Source organism: Catharus ustulatus, chromosome 5, assembly GCF_009819885.2.
Source record: "Catharus ustulatus isolate bCatUst1 chromosome 5, bCatUst1.pri.v2, whole genome shotgun sequence".
Lineage (NCBI taxonomy): Eukaryota > Metazoa > Chordata > Aves > Passeriformes > Turdidae > Catharus > Catharus ustulatus.
The window spans coordinates 13,172,159-13,197,997 of record NC_046225.1 but is presented as its reverse complement, the minus strand read 5'-3'; the positions used below and the strand labels follow the sequence as shown (position 1 = coordinate 13,197,997).

Below are 25,839 nucleotides of genomic sequence, written 5' to 3'. Positions count from 1 at the left end.
CTGTATTGTTCCTACATGAGCAGAAGGCTTGTCTCTAAGGGTATCACTGCACCAGCAGCTAGCTGAGATTAAAATGCAAGAAATACTTGCAATCAAACCAGTTTAATTCATGTATATTTGTACAATTTGTATAAAAAAAAGAAAAATAGGTACTTGCAGACATTAACATAAAGACCAAACAATATTTTCTATTTATTTAAAAAGCTTTAAACATACAGAAGCAAACCCCTAATTATAAATGCATCATTATGCATAGATTTTACTGTTTACACCATACTGCTGGCTGCTTTTATTTTTCATCCAGGAATCTATTTAAACTCCAAAAATTCTTAAACATTCCTCTGAGCTTCCTGGCCTCAGAACTGCTGTCTCTCTCTTATCAAGTCATTGACCTCCAGCTGAAAACATTGCTCTAAAAAAAGTCAAATCTTTAATAAACAATTAAAAGTGCATTAACTGTAGATTTTTTTAATTTCATAAATGTTTAAACAAGTCAGTGAAAAACACCACCCTGTGAATTAGCTTTTTGCATGATTGATTGTAAAGTATCTTTTTAATAAGATTTTGATATTGCAAACTTTAGTCTTTTCTATTTTACTCCGTGCAACTGCTCAGTCGCACGATGTGTAGTATTCCTGAAATACCCACTGCAGTACATTACACTATTTTACATTTTAACTGTGTATACAATGCTCTTGCTGCATATCCCTGTTCCTTCTTACAACAAAATAATTTAGCTCAATGAACAAAAGCCCACTTTCTAAAAGCTGTTATAGTTTGTCTTGTATTTTGCAGGAGACAAATGCCTATTTCATTCTAAACAAATTCAAAAGAATGTAACGAACTTCCCGGTAGCTAAAAACTAGGGCTGGGTTTTGTGGTTTCTTTTTCTTTTTTCTGTACACAGGTTTAGATAAAAAAAGTGATGGCTATTCTGCTTAAGTGTTCTTGATAAGAGAATACTGCCTCTTACAACATCTATATCCAATTGTAGCTATTACTTCAATGATCTCTAGCAAAAAATAATAATCAATGAATGGTTTCATAAACAACAGGTGATTAAAGTAAAGGATTTATTATAATCTGCTTACAGTTGTTTGCAAAGACAGACATACGTTTTTGCATAAAGATATAAATTGCTTTTTAAAACTAATTTAGTGTGTTTAATTATATGAAGTTTCTGTGAATTATGAATTGTACCAAACCAAGATTAAAAGTAATAAGGTACAAAAATAGGAGCAAACAGACAACAATTTGGACTGGGACAGGCATTTAACAGTGAAGTGTAGAATATGGCTTTGCTATTTTAGTCAAGCAAAGTTACTCTGAGACAGAAAAGGAGGCAGTAACTTTGTTAATATAAAAAGCTGCTGCAGACTGTATTCACCCAGAACCTGGCTTTGAAATCTTCTATTTTAGACTTTAAAAAAAAAAAAGTAAATTAAAGATGGATGTATGACTGTGTCTTTACTGTAAACAACCAGTCTGCATGCTGTATATCTCACGTTGGAAGTTTGGCTTTCATATTGCTGTGCAGGTCAGTATTGAAAGATCTGCCTATGAATTAGACTTCCAAAATGCAAATAATATATGTATCTATATATTTATATATAAAAAACCTCTCTGAATACAGTCTTTACAGATTACCCATTGCATAAGGCAGGTGTCATTTAAAAAGACAAGTAGCGCTGACTGTCTTCAGTGCACCACAGTGCACCTCCAAATTTGGGTTCAGAAAGGGTGTAGAATTCTTAATTCGACCACCATTGACAAGAAATGCTACATTCCGACCGGCCAAGGGACACACTAGAGCTCAAAAATACCAGTGGCACCCAGAGAGAACACTACAGATTAGGACTCTGAAAAACTATTCTATTTAAACATGAGCATATGGTAGCAACAGTTGAGCCTCAGAAAAGTTCACCTGTCCTCTATTCTACTCCAAAATCTTGTAGTTGCTTATAAATTGTGAAATAGTGAAAATCACCTCAAAAATTCTTTTCTTTGCAGTCTTATTCTAGAGAAAACATTTTTGAGACAAAATCAGACCAACTGAGTTGAACTTGTAGTGTGAACATTTGTCCTCTTGGATGTATCCTGATTATTACAAAAATGCTTACAAAATTACAGATGCTTTTAGTTTATCACTAAAAATTCCACTCAGCTTATCTGCCCTTATCATCCCTCACCATCCCTCTCACCAGTACAAATCTCTTTGATATACTTACTGTAATGATCTGCATGTTCCCTTCTGCATAACCAGAAATCGCTCTCCCCCATCTGAAATAATAATCTGACCTTTGAAGATGTTTCAGAGATCCAGTATTCAAAGGAAAAAAAAAAACAAAACCAAACAATCTGGGAAACCTTAGTAAAAAAAGGAAAATCATTCAACGTGTTGCTCACCCCCATTCCCCTGAGAGAGAAAGGGAATAGAGGGCAAGAACTCACTAGGTCATTAAGCTGGCAAAAGCTTTGGAGAGATACCATAATTTGTCTTGTTAAATGAAACCTTGGTAAAGTGGCAAACACAAAAATGTGTAGTTTCCTACAGATACATGAAGCAGGAGTTCTAAGATGTGCTCAAGTCACATACGCTTGCAGGAGAGACAAAAGGGGAGGAAAACAGAGAGAGAAATAGAAGGCTTAAAACACAACTGAAAAGGTTAAGCGTGGTTATTTACAACAGATACTGTAGGATGGTAAATTAGATATGATGCTAAAAAAGGCACAGCTTTCCCTTTCTTAAATACACTGTAAACGGTTCATTATGCATGCAGAACATTTCACTTTACAAAAAAATTACCTTGTTTGTTTAGACAAAGATAGTACTTAAATAGTCTCCAGCAAAATAGAGTTCTTTCAAAAATACTTTCCCGTTCATCCTATTAACCATTAAAGATTTTTTGTCTCATTTACAAAAGTTCCTTACACCTTATTTCAGGTCCTTCACAATTTATACATACAGCAATGTACAGTACAGCAAAAGACTGCAAAAAATTATTTGTAAAGCCAGCACAATAGATACTATAAATTGATACCAGGGCATTTGTTTTTCACATCTTATCCTTTTGAATTAAATAGTAAATGGACACTTAACACAGTGTATATCATCTATGATGGGATAACATGGGATAACAAATGCCACAGGTGGGGATAACAGTATTCCACACCAAATGTTCTGTTATTACTTTACACGTTAGGGTTTGTGTGTGTGTATATATGTGTGTATATATATATATAGTTTTTGTTTGTTTTTTTTTCTTTTTTTTTTTTTTTTTTAAAAGAAAAGAATATTAATGCCCCATATTGACTTTACGTTTTATGTGCAAACCAAGGGTAAGCTTTAAAAAGTTCTCATTAGTTCTCGAACCCTTTTAAAACAAGCAAACAATACCAGAAACTACATGGCATATTTAAAACTCCATCTGTTAAAATATCAAAATCAAAGAGTTATTGACTAGATATGGCTTTTCATCCAGAGGAACAGGAACATTTTCTAGGTGTTTTAGGGTTATGGGGTAATTTCCAAACATCTAGGTCTTGCCAAATCCGAGTCAATTCCTTTCCATTCCCCCAAACCCTTTGTATGATTTTAGACTATTCAGAGACTGCTGAAGTGTAAAGAGCATGTTTAAAATATGGTTTCTTGGGTCCTTCATGGGTGTGGAATAACACAGGGAAACTTAAGGCAAAGTTCTTCCATTTAAGACATTTTCTATCACTTCCTGTGAAAGTACAGGGGCTTGGCATTCCCAGATTCCACCTTTGGTAGCTGGTCACTGATGATTTCCACCAGCATGGCTGGAAACTCTACTTTCAGTGCCTGAGACTCTCGGAAGGTGTAGAAGCAGAATTCCAATAAGTCACTAACAAGCTGAAATACAGAAAGAAACACCTTTTAGGAAAAACACTAAGATTTTTGCATGCAAGCAACAGCTTACTGATAATTGATTATTTCCAAGAAACAACATCTTACTCTGACCTGACCGTCCATTTACAGGGGTTATAAAGCAAACAAAAGAACCCAAATGCCAAAGGGCCACTTGACTCATTAAAAATCAGCAAACTAGGAAACCCAAGAGACCACAGATTTGATTTTTCAGCCTAGCTGCACTTTTTCTTTCACTAACAGCAATTGGCCACCATGAAAACTTCAGGTCTACAAAAATAAAGCCTTCTGCCCAGAGGGAAAAGATCAGCCATAAACTATTGTATGTCTCAGCTTCAGCTGGATACACATTCATTAAATCAGATTATTTGGTTAACTTCAGTGCACTCTCCAGGGCCCACGACCTATAACTGCCAGAGCAGTTGATGTTTGCAGCTCAACAGCACAACTCCTGCATCACACAGCGGCATTTCAGGTTTTACAGTTACACAATCTACAGGTTTTTTGGTGGCTGTGACCTAAATGCACTTCTTAAAGCCTTACAGTATGTTGAACTCTTCCCAGTCTTTAAGAAATGTGAAGGAATGAAGCAAATCCAGGTGAACTTCCAGTGCAGTTCACGCACTGTTGTGTGATTGAATGAAAGAGCCTCTGCTGTTTAAAAATTCAAGTGTTAAATTAATTTTGGCACCTCATGTCCTTGCAGAGGACTTGAAACACTTCTGCTTGTGTAGTTCATCAAACAAGTTTGTAATTTCAATTTTTACCATGTAGAATTGCACTCTACCATAAAGCCCCTGTTAAAGATAGAGCAAATAAAAGTGGACTTCTGGAAGGCAGAAAATGAATGAATAAAAAAATATGGGCAGCAACATTCCCATCCTGTAGCACCATACCTTACTGCTCATTTTCAGGACTTTCACAGCTGTTCTTGCAAACATGTAAGCAGTTTATGAACATCCCAGAGAAGTGCTGAGATCACTCAAACACATGACTCGCTGCTATTGAGCACTACATGAGTCTGTTTGCTGGGGCTTAGGTCATTCCTGATGATCTGGCATGTCATGAAGCAACACTAATTAATTAAACAGATGCATGCTAAACAAGTAGCATAGACATAATCCGGTTTTCAAGGAAAATATGCTGATGTTCAAAGGTTTACTTAACCCATAAGGAGGAGGTTGTTACTGCATATACTGTGTGCCAAAAATACTCTAAACAGCACAAAATCAAAGTGAAGGAAACTGTGTCCTGGTGTGATTGCCACTCCCTCCTCCCTGCCTCTGGCATCAAACACCAGCCCTAAGCAAAGTGAGCCTTGCACCTCAGCACAGCCTTGACAATGACCCTGCGAATGTGCTCCTTTTCTTAAACTTCTTTCACATCACTGAATGTGAGAGGGGGTTGGGGCCACCTCTGTCCCACTGCCTTCTGTGCAGCTCAAGTGAATTCCTGCCTTGTCACACCCGTGTGGAGCCTCTGGATTCAGTGAGACAGGTCACAGGAAATCCTACCTAGAAACTACTGATTCTGACTTCTATGCAGGCTTTTAGTAGTACCAAGTACACATTTATGTACTGGCAAATATACAGACAAGGGAAAATAAAAAATAACATTAATGAAAGAAGCATAATCTATTCTATTCAATGAACAAGTCAGCAGCCCAGTGGGTAAAAACCAGGATTGTGGTATCACAGAGTTGATCATAGCACAACACACTACTAATCTCACCACAGAGGAGAAAGGTTAAGTTTGCACAACAGTTTAAAAGAAATTCCCTAGAACCCTCCTGTCATGTCATACTTGGGTTTGAAACCCTAAGGATAATGTATTTTCTATACCTATTTAGTCTGCTAAAACTTTTGTTCCACTTTCTTAAGCTATCAGCTTTAACATACTTGACAATGATCATCCACATAAGAAAAAGGGTGAACGAGGCAGCATGTGTGTCACACATGTGACCCCATGTGTCACCAGGACCACGGGATTGCAGTCAGGATCTTTTTAACTCCAGCCTTCAAAGCTGCATGGCTTTTAGGGATTGGGAAAGCATTAATTTAAAATAAAGAGGTACAAATACGGCAGAATTAAAAGCCAGCTCAGAAGTACGAAAATGTAAACACCGTGCTAAGGTCAGACAGATAAAGCTGTGAGGCCATGAGCAGGCTATTTTCTGCAGGTGTGCTCCCATGCATTTTCAAAAGTACCAGCCCCCTGCCAGCTCAGCAGCCTTGGCATGAGGATGCACTAAAAGGATGAAAAACTCAGGTCCCAGCGGCAATGCTAATTTTGAAATTGAAGTCCCTGCTTCTGCATCCCAAACAACATTTGTCTGATGTAGTTTTGATTTGTAACAGGTAAATAATTTAGATGCTCTTTTGCTTTGAAAGAGAAATTCCCTCTTCAGTAAGGATATAAAAAATTTGTTTTCTCTTGGAACACACAAGCTCTGTCTTTGGGATGACTGAGGCACCACAGTTGACAAGCAAGGTAACATGAGATATCCAGCACCTCTGAATGTGCCTTATGAATTTCCTAGATCAAGTACACTCCTGGTTGTTTTTTAAAGCCTTGTAAAATCTCTGTGCTCTGAGAACTCCTGACTACACTTTAGCTGACCACTTCTACCCTCTACTTCTGGTGGTTTATACTGGCAAAGTTGAGAGCTCCCCAGTCCAGCAGTGTGACAGACAACTCCCATTTAGCACTGAGAGAAAAAGCACTGCTGTTTGCACAAGCAGTGCAAGGGTGACTAGAAACATCCTGGCTTCTACAATCTCAATTATATCAGCTACTGAAGCACACTTCTGAAGACTTAGAGCTGGGCAGTGCAGTTAAGGTCACAACTAAAACAATTCCCAATTCCCTCATCACTACCCTGCAGAGTGTGCTGTGCTTCAAACATTTTCAAGGCCACAGCAGTCTTAGCAATTCTGATATTTTTACCTAATCAATTTTTGCATTTGTATGCTGTATGGAGCACCTCTGAGAAATAGGAGTATTAATCAAATGTAATTTTCTGTTATTAGGGTGGGGTGTCCATAAAATGGACTTTTCCTGCATACTGTTCTTCATAATTAAAAAAAAATGAATCCTTTAATGAAGTCCCTGAAGTTAATGCAGTTATAGTGACCTTTGAGCACTTGCCCCATTTTTACAGCAAAAAGAATTTATTTTAGTTTGGAATTCTCACCATGATGCCTTTGCATTTCCAGAAATGGTAAGAACTATTGAATTTGCAAGGGTGCACATTTCTGTGCTTCATTTTCCCCAAGATCCCTCAGAATCTCTGAGTGTGGTATGAAAGCCCACAGTCACTTCTCTATCAGGAGCATCTCTGTGATTAAGCCTACTGAGATAGCAATTAAGACAGCAGTAGGGTAACAACACAATGCTGAGTAATTTCTTCTTATTATTAGCTACAGCTATTACTGTCAGAAACTTCAGTGTTCTATATTTAAAAAAAAAAAAAGACACTCCAAATTGTCTGTGTCTGTCCCTTTCAGAAGTGGTTCTCTGCCCACCCAGCTCTTTCCTCAACCAGCAGAGCCCTCATTGAGTTTAGGATTATTGTCACTTGCTGCTTTTTCCACTTTGTGCAGTGGATACAAAGCTCCTGCTCCAACAACCAGGAAGGCTAAGGAAAACCACTGCCAACCAGGTCTTCGTTATTCCATTACCACTATATTTTTTTTACTTCTAGTCCTATGAAAAACCTGTATGCAAAATAATTATTACTCCAAGAGCTCAGGAAGGAAGCTTTTTCCCTTAAGTTATTCCCTGTGGGATGGCTTACAGGCTGATTCTTGGAGATCCATATTTCCTTTGGTGACCCACAGTGGCCAGTTCCTAGGCTGCCTGGGAAATCCTGAACTCTAAGCCAAGAGTAAAGCCTTCCACCATCACAGGGAAGAACAAGGGATGAAGTCTGGTTATATCTATGCAGAGTATTTGCCTCATGCTAGTAAGGAGTAAAAGGTGGATAAAAGACATATGGACTAGGCACTAACAGTATCTGGCAGAGTAAACATGGACCTGGTTCTGCCTGCTTCTGCATTTATCTGACTGAGGAACTGCACTCATTTCTTCAGGTTTCCTTCATAACCACGTGCACACCAAACCACAGCACCTGACACCTGCACATGCCACAAAAGAACCCAAATTCAACTCATGCTCAGTGCCTGGAGGATGCACTCACAGCATCACACACCAATGAAACATCCTCATCCCTTGGCAAGCCCAAATTTTGAGCCAAGTCTCCTTTGGCTCTTCTTCCAACAGCAGCAGGGTTCTGCCCATCCCCAGCAAACACTGATTAACATGAAGGAAGAGAGATCCAACCATCACAAACTGAGCAAGACGACTCTCAGAGTAGCTTCTGTCTGCATTAGGGAGCTGGGAATCAATTTCTCACTTAACAGATGCATATTAGCTGCAGCAACACACACCTAGCACACTCCCACATCGCTGCTGCTCTGGGAGTAGAGGCTGGATCTATCCTCTCAATAAACAGAGAAAATGCTCACCCTGAGAATTCAGGCACTGGGACTGCAACGAGGCTCCAAACTGCTCATCATCTGTGGCACACACCTTGGGCAGAGCAGTAGCAGAAGTAAGTGTACCCAAAGGTGTTGGTGACAGCTGAGGGGCTCATCTGCAGCTCTGTACGTGCAGCATTAGGAACCTGCAGAGGCACATTTGCATCCAGCACAGCATCCCTTGCAGCCCTGCCCCCGGAGGATCCGTGCCCTTATTCCCACTGTCAGCTTTTTCAGCGAGTGAAATCCTGGCACTCTCAGCCTATGGAAAGATCCACCTCAGCTATAAAATATTCCCTTCAGGAACCATAAAAAATTAATTATTCAGCAGCATGAGCCTTAAAGAATTTATTTTTGTTTGGCAGAAAATGTCAACAAGCAAATGACAGCGCAGGGTGCTGCTTTGCCAAGACAAGGGGAAGGTTCACATTAGGGTTTAATGTCATGGCATCGAAACAAAAGCCCTCTTCACTCAAAGCCTGTTCAGTATCAGCCAGATTGAAACCAAATTCAGCTTTTGTTCTGCAAACTGCCTAACACACACACTGCACAGCCTCTGTATGAAACCAGGCCTGCCATGCAAGATACAGCCCTTCCTGCCAAAGCCAACAGGAGACGCTGAGGAGGATCCAAATGAAGTTTTTGATAGCATGTGCAGGACATCTGTTTCTAATGTTCCTGAGGGCGTTTGTCAGGCACTTCACCTCCATCCGTGCTGCATGTGCATCTCTCCCTGAAATGCCCACAGCCATTCACAGGCACAAAACCTTTGAGGTGTAGGTAGAGAGGGGGGGCTGTCCTTGCTACGCTGTGGTTCTTCAGGAAATGATGCACATGAACCACCCAAAATAAGAGAAGTACAATCCTTACAAGAAGGAAACATGGGATCATAGAATCATTAAGGTTGGAAAAGACCCCTGAGATCATTGAGTCCAGCTGTTAACCCATCACAGCCATGTCCAGCACTAACCCAGGTCCTGCTGCCTCAGCACCCACAGCTTCCCCATTGGCACCACGCAAACAGAGAGAGAAAGGGGAGGCTGCAGGCAGGCTTCAAGGCTCAGCACAGGTGTGCACATGCACAAACCCCTGTTCATCTTGTCTGCCCAGGATGGGTTTCCATCTCTTACCTTTCAGGTGCTTTGAGGCTTTATGGATCATTAAATAAAGTTGCTGATGTTTTCAAATACTTAAGTGCCTGCCTGGCCTTCTTGAAAATGTCTCTATTTCCTCAGCTCGGCACTTTTCTACCTGCACATATGTTTGCTGTGTGAATGAATGATTTAGCATACTGAGCAATGTAAAACCATCTTGTTTGGGTTTTCTTTTTCTTCCTCATACTATATAAGCCAAGCATACTGTAATTTGGTATTTCCACACACTGTATTGCATATATTCCTCAGACAGATGTCTTCAAAATGAGGTTGATTAAAGCAAGTCTGGAGGTGCAAAGGAGCAGGGTTTTTTATTGCTTGCCCCTACACTCAGGTAAAGTGAATTCCATGAGTGATGAGATACTGCTCTGCTCAGATGGACAATCTGGATACAGCAGAAGGGCTGAACAAGCACAAATTGTGCACCAGCCCCTTCAGGCTTGCACTTAAAATGCCAATGCCAGACTTCAGCAGCATGTAAACATGGGGCCTCAGCTCCAGCTGGACTGCCCAGCACCAAACATATTCTGATCCTCTAAAATTAAAAAGGAGTAAGTTAAAAATACACAGGTGAGAGCTGAAGAAGTGTTCCTCCTAGACGAGCAGAAAATTTGCATTCACGTCGATTGAACGGAGAGATTCTGCACTAACAGGCAGTGGGGAGAGAATATTAATTCTCACTTCTCATTAATATTACCACCAGTCTAAATTTATTCTGATGGATTTCAAAAACCAAAATGCAAAAAAAAGAAGACAATTTTAAAGAAAAAAAAATAAACAAGTGCCCTTGTTGAACAAGCCTCCAGTATCATCTCTGAAAGGAAGCACTGTTGTGGAGACAACCGGCCTTTCTAACAGAGATTGCTGACAATGGGACTTTCTTTAAAAAGTCCTTTGAAAGAAAGTGCTCTATTAAAACAAAAGTAATGCAAAAATAGCTTAATTAAAAATTAAATAAAATGCAAGAGCAGCCTGTTTCCTCTGGTTAGTTCAGCTCCCAATGGTTAATGCTGTGTTTTGGAAAATGTCTGTAGGACATGGGAGCGCCCTCAGTAAGTATAAGCCTGTCATCCAGTCACCTTAACCACACAAACACTCCCATTTCAGCAACAAATCACAGACACTGCCTATCCTGAGGAGGATTAGAAAACTCTATAAATGCAGGGGTCTCTTATGCTGCCTCGAGGTTCAGATGTGAATTCTTGCAAATGATTTTATCACCCATCCCTTTTCTTTCCACTAGAACACTACAACTTCCTTTGCTGGCACTGAGCAAGTGAAACCTGATCTCTGAAGAATGAGCTATTACTGCAGTACTAATAATACTCTCCCTGCCTCCCACTAAGGTTTGCAGTGTTTTAATGAACAACAGAACAATATTTGAAAAATAATTCCATATGTACATTCTGTAAACAGACCTCAGGCTCTTACACCGATTTGACCTGAAGTGCACCGTACTGTACGGTCTCTGCAAAATGAAATTTAAGTTGAGGACAAAGATGTGCATTTGTATGCAGGCTCTGAAAGCAAGTGCTGCAGCTTCTTCATGCAGCAAAGATGCTTCCCTGCCCACCCAGGATAGAGTAGGGCAGTTTTGGCCTTTGTTGCAGTTTGCCAGCTTTTACTGGGAGGGTGATGAGCTCGCTGGGAGCCCTCATCTCATGTACCTAAACCTGACTAAAGGTCACTCTCCCTGTTCCCAGGAGTCCCCCATCACTGCACCGTGGCACAGCTTCAGAGAGGATGGGTGCCAGAACGGATTTTTCACCCTGGAACTCTCAGGGGCACTAGGAAAACCCTCAGCTAGAGGAGACCTTACCAGCTGGGTCCCTTGTTCCCTGTGTAGAGGCTGCAGGCTCCCTCAGAGCAAGTTAGAGGAGACACAGCCCTGCTGCTGCAGGGGTAAATCTTTGCACTTACCATTAATTACACTGGCTAGAACCAGGCTGCTCCCAGTTGAACAGCTCAACATTATGGACACTCCTTCTGGAATCTACCACACCTACCACCACCACCACCACTCTGTCACTCTGGGCAGAGGCATCAGCAGCACGGGTGCTTTGAGACCAAACTTTCATTTTCCTCTGTCCTTCACCACATCTCACACCTGAGATGTGTAAAACACCTTGTGCTGGAATCAGGCAGGGTGGCAGAAATAACCCAGCAAGGAATCTTCCACTTGAAAAGTTCAAATAAAGCTTCAAACACCCAGGATGGCTCCAAGGTCTCAATACATCTTTTAAAGTCATCATTGTTACAAACCCAGCTGTAAAAGATCACCAAATGAATTCTGTGTTTATTGGCACATCAGGCATGTTGGATGTGTAATAATACACTGACCCTGCACCTTTGACCTTAATGACTTCTACTTTCTTATTTTAACTTCTTAAATTCATCTAACAACTTCTCTCAGATGTCCCTTTAAAAAGAGTATGGTTGTTTTTTATCTCCCTGTCAGTTAACACAATTAAAGACTATTTTTTTGCTTAACTTTTCTGCACTCCCTGGGGAGTTATACTTACATCATGCATGGAGTCAAGAAGTTTAGTCAGTTGGTAGAATCTCTGCCAGCTTTGCCCAGAGTTACTTGGACATTTAGTTACCATCTTCTTTAGTTCTTTAATGTAATTTGCCCTCATTTCTTCAAATGCAGCTTGGCTTTTGAGACCATCCTTGGGAACTGTCATTGAAAAGACAGTCTGAAATTAGTATTAACTGCATTGCTTATTCTTTTGATGTGCATACTTAAACAGTTACACCAGTCAATGGATGAAGGAATGAAACCTTTAAGCAAAGTCCATAATTTTACAGACATGGGTGAGGGATCAACAACATCACACAGATTCTCCAGAGATTCAGGCATCCTCTCCAGATGTGAGATTGCAGAAGCTGTAGCAGAGGACAAGATAACATCTCAGAAATACGACACATGCTAACCTCATGTCCAAACTGCTTTCGATACAATCCAACCACATAAAAACCAGGCAGATGGATCAAGGGGATTTTGTTAGAAGCTGAAAACGTGATTTATCATTCTTGAATGACTCCCCACACTTGGCAGAGGAGGAGAAGGTACAGAATCACAGCTGTCATCTGCAGAAATGCTAGACCAAGTGACACATTTTGATGCCATCAAGAAAGAACTAAAATTTCTTTGAATGTTAGCAAGCATATGCATAGCATCTAGAACAAAACAGAGCCATTTTTCTGCACAGAAGACTGTTTTCCAAGCAGGCATCCTGACACACTGCTTGACCATGACAGACAGTTGCAAGCATTTCTAGTGTCCTGTTAAAGCTTCCATCTGCTAGAGGGAGATAGAATCATGATCATGGAATCATCATTTTACAAATGGGTCAAGTTTTCTGATACTTTTTATTGTGACCAAACATCCCGTTTCTTTAGAGACTGCAAACACCCTTGCAGGGTCTGCCCCAAACAGGAAAGGCTTATGAGGATCAGTTCCCTTTGAAAACTCCAAAGAGGTTATTAGCAACATTGCTCAAAATATTCTGAGGTTTAGTATCTGAATTGGTTGAACACTGCTTAACCATCAATTTTTTTTTCCTTTGTATCTCTTAGGCATAGTCTATAGAAGGAAAATAAAATACCAGTCTGTACAGGAGTGAGTTTGTTTCCTAAGCAAGCCAGAAAACTGTCAGATTAAGCTAAATGGGGAGTTACCTGCTAAAAAATAAAAAAAAAGACCATCTTCCAATTTAGCTTACCCTAACTCAACATCTTGACAGAAACTGTATTGTTCATCCATTCCCTTCTCTTCTAAATCCTCTCAACTGCCCTCTATCCCACTGAAATCACATCAGAACAATGTCACAACTGCCCTAAATGGCTCCAGAGTAGAAGCTTTAAGAAAAAGCATCAGTATCTACCAGAGCAATTTGGAACAAGGAGGAGTTGCACCACCACAGAGCAGCACGGACTTGAGGCCACCAAGTGCTAGAGGGGGCAGAAGGAAGAATCTTTAGAAAAAGCCTAGGAGGTGACACACCAGCCTGCCTGCTGCTTGGTAAATATTATATATTACATAATCATAATAGAAATATCATATGTTCATTTAATTTTCAAATTCTAGATGCAAACTCCCTCAGTCAGCTGACAGATAAAAGAAACTGTCTGGAACAAATCTGCAAATTCAGTTCAAGGTGAATGAACACAGAGGCACCAATCAAGATAAGTAAAGCCATCAGAGCATGCTGTGGCCCTCACACAAAAAATGCACAGGGGTTTTACAGTTCCTTTAGTATGTACAGTGCTTACAGACTGTTAGAGTCACTCTTTCTTTGTGTACTACTATATATTTTACTGTTCTGTCTGAAAATTATTATCCTATCACCCCAGCCAGATTATTAAGGAAGAAAGAAAGACCACAAATAAAGAGAACTCAAGCAAAACATGAAATTCTGGAGGTTTGCCCAGTGTTTCTGATTTTACTTATTAAATGCAGCAATACTGTTGGCAAGCTCCCAAAATCTATGGTCTGTGGAAAGCAAGAAAACAACTGAGTTGTAATGTGTGGTTTCTTCCACATGTAAATGGAGTGAAACTTCCTTGATGTGGTCACCATGAAAGTTTCAGAATAACTTGTACTCTGCTCATCACATGATTCAATAAGAGAATTTAAATGAAAACAAACCTGGTGTTTTCTGTCATGAGACTGTACCAAGGTGCAATCACTCAAAACCAGGTTTGCTGCCCTTCACTTGACACTTTCTGGGTTTTATCACCACCTTAATTTCCATTTTGCTCTCCTTTTTCTCTCTCTCTAATGTAAATATCCTGATTCTCCCAAAACAAACTATTTTTAGCAGGTTTTCTAGTGACTGAGGTGTGTGTTTGAAAGGGACCCAGCTCACTGAAGTTAATTGGCCAGACTGATCTCACCTAACAGATTCTTGCAATAACTCATTAGTTTACACTCTCAAGAGGATAGAATAATAAATACCTGGCTTAAAGACATTTTGCTGCATTTTTAGAATGCCTTCAGGTTCTTTTTCTAAAGATTCTTCCCCTTTAAGGCTGACTAAAATGCTGCAGAGGCAGAGCTCCAATCCAGAAACTCTCTCAAGAACATTTTGGGAGCCAAACTTCCCCGAGCACATTGCTTCTGGGAACACCAGGAGTGACAACCTTAAAAAAAAAGCCCATTTACCCCTCAGGGCAAGCCTGGAGCACAGCCCCTCCCCACTGCTCCAGGCTCACTGGGTAACCATCTCCAGCCCTTGGTGGACTGGGACTTGGGGTCAGACTCCCCAGGCCAGGACACAAAGGGCTCCCCAAAAAGTGCTGTCTCTCCCAGTCCCAGCAAGCTGAAACAGATTCAATGGCAAGAGGGAAGGGAGGGAGATGGCTGAGCCCAAAAACTTACAGCCCCAGGAGGCTTCTGTTAGAGGATCCAAATCCTCTCCAGCCCTGACAGGAAGTGCAGCCTCATGTCCCCCCTCAAAGGCAGGTACTTTAACCACAGAGCTGGCTTGTCATGGTGTAACCAAGTTGTCCTCCACCAAAAAAGGGCAGGATTCTACAGAATAACATTTGTTTACAGGTTTACAGGCTACTACTGATGGGAAAGCAATGTACAAACTGCCTGTGTGTTTATACAAGTGCAGTGGGACAGGAGGTTTTCAATATTTTCAGTAAGGTAAGATCAAGGGATCTGCTAATTACTACACAGCTCTGTAACAAGCACCAATATGTAATTTTGTGTATTAAAACTCAAAGCATGATGCTCAAGAGAAAAAGGAAGCACACACTGTCATTTATTAAACTTTCAGAAGCCTGCAAAGGGCTTTCCAGTCTCAAGTCACTTGGCATTACAAGATCACTGCTCTACAGTACAGGCAGTGCACATCTTTTGATCCTGAAGGTCACTTTAAGTCAGCCATACCCTGGTGGCTTTGAATGGCGAGCAGGGATTTCCCCTCAATCCCCACAGCTGTGGCACTTGCCTGGCATGTCTGTTGGAGTGGTCCCCCTGTGGAATGGGGGGCCAAAGTCCCATGCCTGGCACCTTCTGTCCCTCCAACACTCCAGCTGCAGACACTTCCTGCAGATAAACCCCGCTGCACAAACCCAGGCTTATTCCAGCTGGAAACGGTTTGGCTCCTTTTGTCAAGCTGATTAAAATCACTGCATCTCTTTGCGAACTGGAACATTTTCCAAGCATTCCTACATCACCACGGGCCCAACTCACCTGTGCTCAAGAGCAGCAGCACCTTCATGATGGTGTACTCCTCGAAGCTGAGCTGCAGGCGGACGAACTGCAGGCTGATCTGGTGCATGCCCTGGCACAGCTCGAACATCGCCGACTGGCGCATCCGCTCCCTGCGGGGACAGGGAACAACATCCATGCCATAAACATGGAGAGCAGCACCTGCAGGGCCATCCCCTGGGCACCACCCTGCTCCCTCACCCTCTGCCTGAGCTCGCCTCGCTGCCCAGCAGAACGAGCAACAGGAAAAATGGAACTCGAGTTTTGTCACTGATGGTGGTCATGAAGTGGCTAAAATGGTTTAAAACGTATTTGAATTTTCAGTGCTTCTTCAGCTCTGCCCTGGTTGATGGACACATGCCTGCTGAAGAGGTCAGAGCTGGTGCAACAGGGGAACCTACACCCACTGAGTGCATGCTTGAGATGATACTCTCCCCCATCAGTTGACATCTCCTGTTCCAACACTGAAATATTCAAAAATCATGTGGGTTTTTTCCCAAAATGGCAATCTAAAACAATCTGGAATAAAGGAATATATATAAAAAAAGGAACTCGTTCATTAACACAGACTTCTGCCTGTTAAATTGTAAAATAATTAGGATACATGACTTGTATCTTTAAATATACTTTCATAAATTTAACTTCAGACCTTGTCTCTCTTCTCTGAAGTAATCCTAGGTTAATCTAGCCTGCTCAAGTTTCAGGCAGAATTAGTTAGAATTTTGCTAAATTTCTGAAGCTGCCATCTCAAAGCACAACAGCAGAGTCATTGAGACTTCTCTGTTTCAACAGGAACTGTGATTTTATATATATATATATGTGTGTGTGTGTGTATGTGTGTGTGTATGCAGGTATGCAGACAAGGTCCTATAACTGTTCAGTGACCACTACTCTTCTCTTTTTGAGTTGCTCAAAACCAGTTGTCTGTATTTCTTCTAACATCTTTCTGCATAATTGGGGAATTGGATGAAGTTCAGCTCATTATTTTAACCGAGCAACTGCTTTTTCAAATATACAAATTGGCTGGTGAAAGAGAAGAATCATACTGTGTGCAAACAAAGACTGACATAATCTTCCTGGTGTTTTATTGCACTACTGCCAGAGCAATTTCATTTTCCTCCTTAATACTAATAAAGCAGACTCCCCATTGTTAGATGGGCTCTGCACTTTTCCCCTGCTCCACCCTCTTTTCTTGAGACTAAGAACTTCCAGCTTCATTTTTTTTTTAAATTAAATTTAATAGGAGTAATGCCATACATATTTGTTTTTATTATGCATCATGGACTGCTCCCAGAAGGCTCTGAGAGATACACACTGAAGTCCAAAGGCAAATGATTAATAAAGGCAATTTGTATTTTAAATTCTACATGTTAAAGTGTATCTCAGATGGCCAGAGACAGCAGCACTCAAAATAAAAGCTATCTATGACATCCATCATTACTTTTGCAGGATACCAAGTTTTGTTGCTCCAGCCTCAGAATATAAAACCACTGCCACCATCCCTGTGTTTGACCTCTACAGAGAGAAATGACAGATTTTTCATCAGATACCACATGCCACACAGCAAATAAATAAATAAATAAACAATGATGATGTTTTATCTCAGGTTTCTTATGCTTTTTTTAAATTTTTTTTTTGGTGGCAAAACACTCTCTGTGTGAGTTAACTTTAAAAATGTTGAGTTAAAAAGTTGATTTTTTTTGTGTTGCATTGCACTTTTTCTGACATCCAAATTTTTCTGCCTTTTGTTTTTCTTTGTACTTGTTTTGCTTATATATGATCACCCAAATAGAAGAATTTCAGTTGTAGTCAGGGTTTTTTTGGTTAGTTATTTCTTTCTGTCTTTTAAATATTCATTCTTTTATCTACTTACAAATATTGATCTCTAGGCTTACCCTCAAGGAAAACCTGGTGGCATTGTTTGTAGCGAAATACAATTATGCACAGAATGAGTTACTAAGTGATTTGTTTAATATACAGCAAACACATTATTTCAAATCAGTTTGCCACCTGAAAAATCAATTAGGTTGATTTATTACTTATTTATAAAATATTACCAACTAAAAATTATGTTAGTTAATTCACAACTGTTTAATGAAAAAAGCTTACAGTATTCAAATTTGTATTTGTTTTTCATCCCAGACTGTGTAGAATATGAGGGTACAGAGCTTTTGAAAAATTCAGATGCTGACATCACAGATTTCCAATACCTTGAGAGCAGCAACAAAATAAAGAATAGAAATATGATAAAAGCGAAGGGGCACAGAGAAATTAAGGCATGTCAGCATGACATGAACAAAGTTATTTTTTTCCTCACCAAACACATCAGCTAAGAATAAATGCCATCAAGTCATCACAAATGCCTTTACCATCATGAGGAAAAATTAAAACAAACTTTTATGTTTAAAAAAAAAGGAGGGACAAAAAAGAAGGCAAATCCCAACCAACCAAGCCCAGACCCATCTCTGACACAGCATCTGAACCTCTCAATATAAAAAACAGAGGATATGAAGATCGGGAATATAAGGGAATGCATCTTTATGGGGACATTTAAGAAGGTAAGTACATTTAAGTAACAAAAGGCGTGGAGCCAAAGCTCTGAATCCGCTGTTTGGATACGCATTCAGAAGTGGTGTCATTAGCTCAGTTCAGCTTAATCCTCCTTCATAATAATGCGCTTTAAACTTTACACCTTAAATTAATCCATCTTAACTTCCCCAGTGTCTCCTTACAGGCTTAAAGTAATGCCCAGCTCACATTTTGTCTGACCTTTCCCGCAGCCCTGTGGACAGGGAGGGCATCCAGCCATTCCCACCGCTGCCACCAGCCATTCCCACTGCTGCCACCAGTCATTCCCCACTGCTGCCACCAGCCATTCCCACTGCTGCCACCAGCCATTCCCACTGCTGCCACCAGCCATACCAGTGCTGCCACCAGCCATCCCCACCAGCCATTCTCATTGCTGCCACTGGCCATTCCCCACTGCTGCCACCAGCCATTCCCCATCAGACATTCCCACCACTGCCACTGGCCATTCCCACTGTTCCCACCAGTCATTCCCACCACTCTGCCCGATTCCCATTGGAGCCACCCAGTTACAACAAATGCATAGGATTTGACTGGCCACCCTGGGAGAGCAGGGATGCTTTGAGGAAACCATTTAAGACAAGGCATCCTGAATTCTAAACCAGCACATATCCCATAATACCCTTCTGTGATCTCCACAAAAACCAGGCAGCTGCACCAAAACCAGTGGAACCACAGGCAGGCTGAACAGAAACAGCTTGTTATGAGTAAGGAACTCATCGTTCCTGAAGTCATCATAAAGCCCACTATCGTAAATCTCCCTGGCTGAAGATGGAAACTGCAACTCTACTGACCGTAACCAAAAAGAGGAACCCACCCAGCAAGAAATATTCACTGACAGGTGAAACTCGGCCCCAAACCAAACCTGACACCACCTTTTATTTACTTTCTCATGGGTGCTGTTCAAAGCTGCAGCACAAGGCATCTTCCTAAATTAGACAGAGAAGTGAATAAAGGGAAAGCTGTGGTGGCTGTGTTGAGCTTTATCAGGACTTAAGTGACTTGCTGATAATCCCAAGGAAAACCTGGCCAAGGCATCTCCTTTTACAGCACCTCAGAGGAACAAAAACACACCTGAGTTAGTCCTTTGGCCTCTGCAGCCCAGAAAAGACTTAGGAAAAGACCAATAAATACTTGTAGCAAAACTCTGATGTCAAAGATAGTTTTTGTGTCTTCTGATTTCACACTTTACCACTGTGAGAACCATTTCCAATTTTATAACCAAGAGCCTTTCCTTTACTAGACTAAAACCCATATCCATTTGAAGGTTGCCCACCAATTAAATTGATTTCAGGGACCTCAGAAAACATTTTACACTGTAACAAAACAAACAACCAATCAAACAAATACAGCCCAACAAGAAAACCTGCCAAAGGCCTGAAAGCCAAAACCTGTTTGGAAGCCTCTGAAAACAAGGCATGCTTTCCCTTCATGCCAAAAGAAGTCAGTTTGAACTTGACGGAGAGAAGAGTAAAAACATCACCAGACACCTTGAGGGCAAGGCAGAGATCCTGGGGATAAAGAGGGAAAAAGACCAGGACATGGGATTACAGAAGCCCTTGTTCAGTGGCTCAAACAATCTAATAATAAAAAGCTCTTGGCCTGAATTATTTTACCTGCCCTAGGAGGGCTTTATTGACTGGAAAAAGTTTTGAGGTTCTAGGGGAAAAGAAAAAAAATACACATTTTGTTGTCACAACACTTAACTGTGTCTTGAGGGAGTATTCTGCTCCAACAGCTCCAACAGTGGTGACAGAATGCCAGTACCTGAACCAATCCTCCCATGCACAGGGACAGGAAACACTGAGCATCCCTCTGCTCAAGGGACTGCACCCAGACACTTGTGTCCCATCCTGCAGCCATTAAAAATGCCACTGAAGTCACCTGTACTGGAGCCTCATTAAGTTAACACACTGACCAAAAATCCAAGCCAAAATACATGCAGGATTCAGGCAAAATTCAATTGTGACTTTTCATTCAGTACTTATTTTTTATTCAACACTTTCTAATCTCTGCTTAGTCTGCAAGCCACAGAAGAGAGACAAAATATCCTCCCTTCAACACTTCGTCTTCAACTCCAAAAGCAAAGTTTTAGAGTCATCTCCTTCCAGGAAGGCAAAAATGTCTTTTGCTCTGCACCAATGGTCAATTTGGGCACTGCCAAAGTCAGGAAAAAATAGCAACTGGACCCTGGACCACCAGTGTGAACACTGATAATCAGACAAGGAAGATAATTTCACATTAAAATGGATCTACACACATTAAGCTGCTATTTTGTGGCCTTTAGCCACCCAGGCAATTGGCAATTTTTAAATCCAACTTGGCAATTTTAAACTGAACTTATAGAAGTCAAGTCTGAAAATTAGCTTTCTCACAAGAAAATCGTCATGGTGACCCAAGAGAATACCATCCTGGATAAGTGACACTAAGAAATTTGGAGTTGCTTTAGAAGTTCCAGCCAAGTGTCCTCCTGTTATATGCCTATCAACAAAGGAATTGGCAACAGCCCATGGATAATGATTGCCAAAGGAGAGTTTCAGCTCTCAATCACTAACAGAGAACTTGTGATAAAATCCAACTTAATAATCACCCAGTTATGTAACCCTAAAATCCCAAGCACATCAATAGCAAAAAACCCCAAGTATATGCTGGTATTAACAGTTAATTATGCACTTAGCAGAATGCTGATACCAAATACTCTCTTCTGGTTTGCATTTGCATTTCAAAAGAGACAAATCACAGTTTTAAATGAGAAAATACATAATTATGCCTTTACCAAAATGCTTTTTCAATAACACATTCAATAATAAGTGATGATAATGTACACATGGCAATAAATACCCCATTTCAAAGTTCATCAGAGAAAAGTATTGAGAGCCAGAAAAGGTGCCCATTAGGTATTGCTTTATACATCCATTCTGCCAGGGCTCATTGTCACTTGCAGTGGTTCATCAACAAAATTACTGCTATATTCCACATGCAGCAGCAATTCTCCTTTTATGCCAACAATGCCTCAAAAATTAAGACTTTGCTCCTGCTGTCACGCAAAGCCTGGCATTTTCTGGAAGTCAGCTGAGGCACGTCTTCCTCTCATGCCAGTTTAGAAAAACGACTTCCTAATTTTTCTTTCACTCATATTTAACTCTACAGGGGAACTAGCAGAAGCAAGCACTGTGCATGTGAAAGGCATTTGGAGATACCAGCAAACAGCTCATCGATGTGCAGGAAGATTAAAGCAGCACCACATTCAGACACTTGCAAGGAACAAACCTCTGTTCTAAGAGCCTGACAGAAGTGAGAAGGAACACTCCCAAAATGCTTGTGGATGTCCCAAAGGCATGCTGAGACAATACCAGGAGAGCTTAATTATGGTCTGTGTAAAGTCACTGGGTAACTGTTCATGCTAAAGTCATAAAAACTAACAGTCAAATCCTTTTGAACCCATCACAAGCTGGAAATCTGCCAGAACATCCACTGGGCCAACTGACAAGCAAGATGAAAATGAAGCGTTTGAGAAAGATCAGAAAAGTTAAATAAAATCTTTGCATCAGTGCTCTCTGTAGAGGAGCCCAGTAAGGCTCTGCACCACTCTCCCTTTTCAGTAAGCAAGCGTGAGAAATAGTTTCACATTCAAGTGCGAGTAGAAGAGGGTTTATAAAGAAAAAAAAATACAGTAAAATGAATAGTAATAAATCACCAAGACCAGATGGCATCCATCCACAAGCTGTAAAGCAACTTAAATACGGAATTGCTGAACTACTAACTGTGCTGTGCAGCTTATTGCTTAAATTGCCCTTATAAAAGTCGTGGAAGGCGACAAACGTGACTGATTTCTTAAAACGGGTCTGAGGGTGGGAAGGGAGCACTAGAGACCACAGGCTAGTAAGCTCCAGCTCTATATCGAGCAAAACCATTGAAAGAGGAGCATGAATTGATAAATAAACAGGTTGCAAGGGAAGAGAGTCAGCACAGCTCTGGCAGAGAGAGGTCACGTCTCACGAATCTGAAAGGGCACTTTGATGATAGCACGAGGACCTTCTGGTGGATCCAGGCGACGTCTGCACGAAGGAAAGGCTTTGCACATGCCAGGTCTAGCTGCATCCCACAGCCATATGGGGTGAGACCTAAGCAAACACCAACCCTCTCTCCTCCTCCTCCTCTCCCCTGCCCTGGTTTCCACACAAAGGAAACTGGGGCATGCAGCTTGGGTATGGGCTCTCAAATTCTGTCAGCGTGCCAGCGTGGGTAATTACTGGTCTAGGACGTGCACACTGCCTTGCATCAGGAGGTATGGGAGGATGCAATCACGGCTGGGTTGGATTCTAAAGCTATTAAAAAGATCTCCTGAAAGCTCTTAAAGAGAGCTTAGGGATAAGGAGGTCATCTCTTTGTGGATTATTAGCAGCTTAAAAGTGGGAGGGCAAGGGTAATGACAAATGGACACCTCTCACAAGTAATGGAGGTTACCAGGGAAGTCTCACAGAGCTCCACTGGGTCTGGGCTGAGAACTGTGCTCATACATCATGTGAGAAAAATCAAACCTCTAGAGGTGACAGAGCTCGCTGATGACTCCAGACGACGAAATCAAGGGCTGCCAGTGAAAGACTGCTGAAAAGTCCTGCTGAAAAGTCTGTGGCTGGCTGACAAAATGGAAGGTGAAATTCACTGCAGACAGTATAATCATCTCCCACCATACATATAAAATAACTGGATTAACAAACATCACACAATAAAGAGTCCTAGGTGTAACTTAGGACAGGTGTTTTGGGCTTCTGCCTTTTGAAAATGCTTGCTCAGTGTTCGTCAAAAAAAAGCAAAGATGTGAGAGAAGAGTCTAGAGTGAGACAGAAATTGTAATTTTGCTGCTGCATCCACTGTGCTCTGAATCCAGGTGTCAGTCTGGTCTCCTCCCAAAATTAATACAAAGCATGAGGGGAGGAGCTGAGGATGGCCAGGATAGCAGACAACTGATATACAAGGGGAGATCAAATTGACTCACTGATTCTCCAGCTCACAGAAGAAACAACAGAACCTGATGGAGATCTAAGTGATAAATGACATGCATGGGATGAGAAGGATTATATCCACTATTACTGCAAACACAGGAATGAAGTGGCACTCCATTAAATTATCAGCCACCTGCTTTAGAAACATCTCCAACAAACAAATATGCATAATTAAATTGCAGAAGCAACTGCCATGGAACATTTTAGATACCAAGATTATAAATGTATTCAAAGAGGTAATAAGCAAATTCACAGAGAAAGACACAGAAGGGTTATTAAGCACAACTGTCCAAATGCAATCTCACATTCAGAAAGTACCTAAGTAATTGCTAGACTGGGCAAATGAGGAAGCTCCTTGTCCTGAATTTAAACTTTCTCTGCCCAATTTAAAGGATGACAAACTGCTGGAGGGACAGCTTCTGACATTTCCCCATTCTTACAGATCTCCTTAAAACTACTATATCTCCTGTTTTTCCTTCAGAGCTTCACAGTTTAAACCAAAACACTTCAGAAATTTAAGAAGTGTTCAGAAATAGAAGCATTAAAAGGCAGAGCCTTTAGAAATACAAGCAAAGAAATGAAATTTATTGCTTTGCCTAACCAATGACCTGTTTACAAAGAAAAGAAGCTCAACATAAAGATGCAGAAAATCTAGCTGAAGCATGTTACATCTATTATGTACAGGTATGACAGCAGTTTTCCAAAATTTCATTCTTTTGTCTCTGAGGTGGGTATGTAACAAAATCCCTTTATGTACTTTTTTGGGTGGGAACTAAGCCACACTTTATGAAAAGGTAAATAGTAGTAATAATGTATATAAAAAAATTACTGATGAAGATATTCACTTCCCACCGCACTGATACTTGCATGAATCCAGTATTCCTCAACAAAATAATACATGCAAACAAAAACCATGCAGGGAGGATGACCAAGGAGTGCTCGCTGACTTGCTGACCTTTTAACAAGACCAGTGACTGCACACACAGTTTATCAGCAAAAATAAACACAGACAACTCTTACCAACTCTGGTTGTGGCAATAATAATTAAAAAATGAGGGATTTCGAGACTGCCGGGTGAGAGAGATTAAAAAAATGTACCTAAATTTAGAAACTACAGGATTAACAGATTGCAAGGGAAGACAAAAGGGTTAACAGCCACCATCCTGCCAAACATAAAAGTGAAAAAGTAATCATTTAAATAATAAGTGAAGTTTCTTATTGGCTTTACCACCATCCACAGATGATCTAACTAATTCCCCCTAAACCCTGAGGTATATGAAGTTAAATAAATAATAATAAAAATAAAAAGGTGTTTTTAAATATTCAGCTTATTTTATTACATTTACCTTCCTGCTGTTACCATAGAAATGAGAACACCAGGAAGACTTACAGGCTTCAGCACTGAAAGGGCACAGAGAGGCTGCTGCATCCTTGCCCTGCCTTATTCAACACCAAACCCTAATGGTCCACAGGCATATTATGAAGGGGTTTAGGAACACAATGAAAATGTTATTTACTTAGAAAATGTACATAATTATTAAATACAGATTTTTTAATACAATCTTAGCTATTTCAGTTGAGCTACATCATAATTCTTAATTTAATTTTATGGCTTTCATCAATGTCAGAAAATTCTCTGCTCATCCACATCCCGCGACAGCACTAGCACAGAAACTTCCTAGAAATCCCCTTGTACTGCTGTTTTTCCTGCCCCTCTCTGCCCTCATTTGCTCTACTTCAATTGCCTCATTTGAAAACTGTATTCTCTATTGTTCATTTATTGCCAACATCAAACTCTGTCTCCTTCTAAATTTAAAAACTTCACGCTTGGAGCAATTACTAAAGGCATAGCATGAGAGATGCTTGCAATACTCCATTTTAATTTTACTGGGAGCAAAATCTTATGATTTAAAGGATCTGTTAATATAAATTTGTAGTAAACTTAATTAATTACATACATAGTATGTATTTTTAAAGAATTCAAAAAATAAATATTTATTAATGAGTATATTCTGCTCTTAATGTTTTGTACATAATATTAAATCAAGTCCAGTCTCTAGCGAAGCATTTTTACTGTAAGAACTGAGCTGCATATGATCTAATACAATAATTTCAGAGATGGAAAAATGTCATAACTGATCCAAATGGTTGTGAAAGCTGGCCCCAGTTTTAAACTCAGTTTTTCAAGTCCAATAATTTTGGGTACCTCATACAATGTCTAGTGCTGGTTTTCATTAGGCAAACCCTCAAGTCCCTCAAGACTATGGTAAAAAACCAATGACAGCATGAAGTGCAATGGCCAGGAAATTCAGAACCTGCACACTTCTGATTTATTCTTTCTGCTGCAGATGACAAACTAAGAAAAATCAAAGGAGCGAGAAAACACACAGCACATTAGTCATGCAGAGCATTTGCAAAATACTGTTGAAATATT

At 40.5% G+C, this 25,839-nt stretch overlaps 1 protein-coding gene across 6 annotated transcripts in view; it reads right to left on the bottom strand.

Moving 5' to 3' along the window:
- Positions 1–168: 168 nt before the first annotated feature.
- The window catches only part of NR3C2 (nuclear receptor subfamily 3 group C member 2), a 246,091-nt gene continuing 220,420 nt past the window's right edge, over positions 169–25,839 (bottom strand). For all 6 annotated transcript variants that reach the window (XM_033060511.1, XM_033060513.2, XM_033060512.1 and 3 more), the window contains exons 7-9: positions 15,796–15,926; positions 12,107–12,264; positions 169–3,877 (exon numbers count right to left, since the gene is read on the bottom strand). In XM_033060511.1, coding sequence (XP_032916402.1) covers positions 3,722–3,877; positions 12,107–12,264; positions 15,796–15,926 — 445 coding nt within the window. In that variant the 3' untranslated portion in view covers positions 169–3,721. The remainder of the gene's footprint in view (positions 3,878–12,106; positions 12,265–15,795; positions 15,927–25,839) is intronic.